Source organism: Magnolia sinica, chromosome 9, assembly GCF_029962835.1.
Source record: "Magnolia sinica isolate HGM2019 chromosome 9, MsV1, whole genome shotgun sequence".
Taxonomy (NCBI): Eukaryota; Viridiplantae; Streptophyta; class Magnoliopsida; order Magnoliales; family Magnoliaceae; genus Magnolia; species Magnolia sinica.
The window spans coordinates 87,655,203-87,660,396 of NC_080581.1; the positions used below are offsets into that span (position 1 = coordinate 87,655,203).

Sequence of the window (5,194 nt, forward strand, 5' to 3'; positions counted from 1 at the left end):
ATTAAGGGTCCAAGTTGGCATGTGTTAAGGGTTAAGGTTAGAATCTGCCAAGGGTATAGATTTGGCATATGCTAAGGGTCTAGGTTGATGGCTAGGTATTTGGTATTTCAACCCTATAGGAGGTTGTTTTTAGCTATTGGGGTCTGCTAAGAGATGTGACTATGCCATAGGATAGTTGTCCATGGTAGTGATATGTGTATGGTTATGATTACCCAACCATTCAGATGTGTCGATCAATTGGTATGATTCAAAGTCAATTCAATGGTTGCCGATCATCGATCGGAATCATGACTATACAAATGTGCAGGATATTAGTGTTCTTAATTTAACTATGATCTAATGGTTTCAAACCCACAACTTTAGTAAAGATCAGTTAGGGACAATTAGCTCAAGTTCATGACAGTTTTTAAGGGCATTCGCACATGTCATATGCTCACCTTGCAAGTCTAAGTTGAACGATTTGATGTATGATCTTGACTTAATGTCTCATGATAGATGTCAAGCCCGTTAAGACAAACTTCTTTCTATAATTTCAAATTCAATGGTTCACTAACCAACAGCTTAAGTTTGTTTAGTTTTTTTTTTTTTTTTTAAGACGGGGTCTCGCCCCTGTATTAGAGCTTATTTAGTTAATTCGGCCATTTCTAGAATAAATTGGATAGTGAGGTTTTTTTGTGCGCGTGATTAGAGTTGAGATTACCTAAGTTTATGGTGTGACCTATTCGTAATTAGCGAAAATGGTGGTGTAGTCATAATCATCCTAAATCATTGATTTTTAGGCTAAAAGGGTAATGTGATCACTTTGATTTGTGTACATGGGTTAATCAAGATCTAATCCATAGTTATCTCAAATTTAAGTAGATCTTTATTGAGCTATGGTTATTCTGATTTATCAACGGTGAGTCTCCTAGATCTTAGCCCTTGACTAATAGATCATAGGACTAGGCCTAAGATTTTGGTGATTGATCGTATTCTTTAGCTTCCTACAATAATTAATCAATTTTGTGTGGTTCTTTACCAGTAACACCCGTGTATAAGATAAGATCGAGTATTAAAGAGCACTAGATGATAAAATAAAATAATTCTAATGAAAATTCAAGATGTTACAACGATAGATGTATGTGACTAATCCACTCCTTCAATTTATTTTGTAGAATTAGTTTAAGGCATGATCCCAAAATTGAATCATATCGAAAGCTACGGTATAACACACCGTAGAAGCATTGGGAATAGAGATGTTCACCGTTAAAACCTCACGACAACCCACAATGATGTTTATATGTCATCCAAATCGTTCATAAGGTCATTTAGACATGAATTATGGGTAAACTCAAATTCAGCTTGATCCAAAACTTTTGTGGTCCTCCAAGAAGTTTTAAACAGAAGGTGAGCAATTCACACCATTTCCAATGGTGTACTCCAATTTAGCTTTGTATATGCTTTAATTTTGGTGTCATGCATTAAAATGAGCTGAGAAAATGAATAGACGGCATGGATAAAATACAACAGTCACAATGAGCCCCACAAAGTTTACACAATATGCATGTAGTACGCAATTCAAATCCCTCTTACCATCATGATGATATGATAGGGCTAATTACTAAGTTTGATTTAACTTTGAGGCCATTTTAGTAGGGCTAATTACTAAGTTTGATCTATGTGTCGAATTGCATACTAATGGACACCATAAAATTTGTAAAGCAGGGCTAATTACTAAGTTTGATCTAACTTTGAGGTCATTTTAGTAAAAATCTCAAAATTGACCCCAACAACTTTTAAAATTAGCATGACCCAATCTTGAGGTCATTTTAGTAAAAATCTCAAACTTGATTCCAATGACTTTTATAATTAATATGACCCAACATTGACTCTATTTTAGTAAAAAAAAAAAGACTCAAATTTGTCCCATTAACTTTTAAAATGAAAAGGTGGAGAAAACGTTCATGTTCCGGTCACTAACCTTTCACTTTAGTTCACCAACCATAGTTTCAAGTGGGGCCTAACTGACGTATTGATGAAATCCAATCGATACATCAGCATAAGAAATATACGTTGCAAGGAAGAACCGTACCACCGTCCATTTCACAAGCCCTTACTTGAAAGACTGTGATCATACGATCAGGATGATATCGTGGCCATGTACAATCCACAGCGGACCCTTCCTACCCAATGGCCCACCGTGATTGTAGATGTCCCACTTGGGTCCTACATATATAGGTACGCACCCACATAAGGTACGAAGAACTCCACAGTGGGGCATTGCACAGTAATCGATCAATAATGGCGTCCCAACATCTAATGAACGGCTGATATCAACGCGATAACGCGTCGTCCGAGATTTATCTTAATTTATTATTCCATAAAACATTTCTCTGTAGGGCCCCTTATCACCTTCAACGAAGTAATACGGTTTGAAAAGAAAGAAAATCTTTCTGTTTTTTAATGGCTATAAATAGAGGAGTCTTAGATCTCACATTCAATCATTCCAGTTGCTGGACCGACAGCCACACTCAACGATCTTCATTGTCCTTAATTGTATCTTGGCTGAAAATCATTGCGTGGGATAAGCAATCACACACAACCAACGTTTCAGCTGTGGTTGATTACTAAAGAACGACAATGAAGGTATCTAATATTAGTCATCCTTTTACTATGGTTGTTTTCCTGAAGACAGATCTGTACACGAACCGAGTTAGCTCGGTTAACTCGCTCGACTTGATTCGACTCAGTTCGGAACTGAGTTCGAGCCGAGTCGAGCTGTTTTTCGGGAAAAATTTTAAGCCAAGTTCGAGCTTCTCTAAGCTGGAATCGACTCAGATTGAACCTCAACTCGAATCGAACCAGTTCTGTGACTCAGTTATTTTGATATTGTTGTTGCTCACCAAGTGTGTGTTTGATGAAATGACTCAATGAAGTATTGTTTCGGGTGGATGGATTCTCCGGGGGTTCAGCTGGTGGGGAGGAAGGTATGGATATGAAACAAATCATAATAAAAAAAGAAAACATTACATGATAAAACTACCATTGTATCTTGATTTTGATGCTACCAACTAAATGTTTTATGAAATACCTATAAAATGCTGCTGCTATTTTGCATACCATGAGAAATTGAAGGTGCACTCCATGTGTTTGAGAAAATGCCACACAGACTCGAACTGGCCCGAGCTGCTGACTGAACCAAGTCGAGCTGGCCAGTCAGGATCGAAGACTGAGCTGAGCCAAGTTTGAGATGGAGTCAGCTAGTGGCCGAGCTGAGTCGAGCTGTGCCAATCTTGACTCAGTTCAAATCATGTACAACTCTACTTAAGTAGTTTATATGAACTTTTATGAGGTTTTCATTGTAGTAACCTTTTTTCTTTTTTTCTTTTTTTCTTTTTTTTTTTTCCTATTTACAGCAAAAAATTGTGATAAAAGTCCCGACGATGAATAATCCCAAGTGCCGGTCCAAGGCCATGAAGGCTGTAGTCAGCCTACCAGGTGATTTCACCCGCATTTAGCTCAGATGCCACGTGAAGTTCGCAGTTCTAACTTCTTCAATGAGAGATCCAAGCTGTCATAAAAATCACGAGTGGCGTGGGTGGCGCAAACTAAGTTGACTCACTGAGTCTATTGAGTTCATGAAGGCTGATGGTTGCACTTGATCTCATTCTGATGGTTTCAACGGATGGGATGCGATTGTGTGGGAATTCCAAATTTCAACCCAAATGGTGGACATCACATTCATTTTCCCGCACCAGTCTAAGCACAAACCAGATGAGCCAAGTCCACTCAGTGAGTAGTGGTACTTCCAAATGGTTCCCAAGTTCACTACTGACTTGATTTGGAGAACCCATGAGTTGAGTCGACTCAGTGAGTCAACTCTCCAAATGTTGTACTAGATTACCTATGTTTTCTTTACCTTGAAGTTTTGAACCAAACCAAGATATGCCATGAACTGGCAAACCTGATGGACTAGCCATCTTTTTAATTTCTGATTTGGGTTCTAAGATGTGGTTTGGATTGTTTTTTACAGGTGTTATATCTGCTACGTTGGAGGGCAATGATATGGACCAACTTGCAGTGGTTGGCGATGGAGTCGACTCAGTCACATTGACAACCCTGCTTAGAAAGAAGATGGGAATCACAGAGCTGATTAGCCTCACAGTGGTTGATGAGAAGAAGGAAGAGGAAAAGAAAGAGGAAGAGAAAAAGCCGTCGATCGAAACTGTGGCATGGCCCACTTCTTCGGCCTACCAATACAGCGTACCACAGCCAATGCACTATGTGTACCAAGACCCCTACCGAGATAACTGTTGCATCATGTGAAGCACTTCAAATGATATCGACGGTTGAAGTTGTGTGGGACGAGTCCTGAGCCTGAGTGTGGTACCTAACCATGCTTTTTCTGTAAGCTATTAGGAATGGGAAAATGGGAATTTTGTCGGATGTAATAGCATCATTTGAGAAAGTGTCATGCAAGCTACGGTGGTTATTCGAAAAAGAAAATAAGGTTATAGAAATAATAGATTTTTATAAATGAGGGCATTGTATTCAATTTCAATGAATGAAGGTGATTTTAATAGTGATTTTTATTAACAACATATTAATCACTGATAGTCTTAGATATAGATCTGCCTGAATTTTGGGCGTCAAGGAAAACATGAGGGGCCATATAATGGACTGATTGGATGTCATCTATGTTAGGCGTTGAAACCCCTCATAGCTTTTTTGGTTAGTAGCATTTTCAAGTCAAACATACCCCTTTTAAGTCAACATTACATACCACAATTTCGATTGGAGTGAGAAAGAGCAAAGCGACACATTTAGTGTTCACGTGCTACGTTCCACTGGGCTAGTGTTCGCAAACCCATAGCAAGGTCATGGGGTTTTCTATTATATATGTAGGGGTGTCAACTGCTCGTATTAAGGCCGGGCCAAGCTCTGTCCAAGTCCAGCCTATATTATTAAAGATAAGCCTATACCCAGCCTGGGCCCATGAAGAGCCAAATTAGTCCAACCCAAGCTCGGCTGAAATGATTTTACCAAGCCCTAGGCAACTCCAACCCGGCCAGAGCCCAAAAAAACTGACTTGGCCCTGCCTCTTTTAACTGAACACAGACCCTTAATTTTTATGGGGTCCACTGTGATGTTTCTATGAGATATACTCCGTCCATTAGATGCATAATACCAGGTTAGGAAATGGGTGAAAAAAATC

The 5,194-nt window shown here is 39.0% G+C and overlaps 1 protein-coding gene across 2 annotated transcripts; it reads left to right on the forward strand.

Moving 5' to 3' along the window:
- Positions 1-2,493: 2,493 nt before the first annotated feature.
- Positions 2,494-4,515, forward strand: LOC131256533 (heavy metal-associated isoprenylated plant protein 47-like). 2 transcript variants are annotated; one of them, XM_058257387.1, is made up of 4 exons: positions 2,494-2,625; positions 2,916-2,966; positions 3,396-3,477; positions 4,013-4,515. In XM_058257387.1, the coding sequence occupies exons 1-4, from the start codon at positions 2,620-2,622 to the stop codon at positions 4,303-4,305; spliced, it is 432 nt and encodes a 143-aa protein (XP_058113370.1). In that variant the 5' UTR covers positions 2,494-2,619; the 3' UTR covers positions 4,306-4,515. The 2 variants fall into 2 exon arrangements, with proteins under 2 accessions (XP_058113370.1, XP_058113371.1); XM_058257388.1 differs by lacking the exon at positions 2,916-2,966 and having other exon boundaries at positions 2,504-2,625.
- The last annotated feature ends 679 nt before the right edge of the window (positions 4,516-5,194 follow it).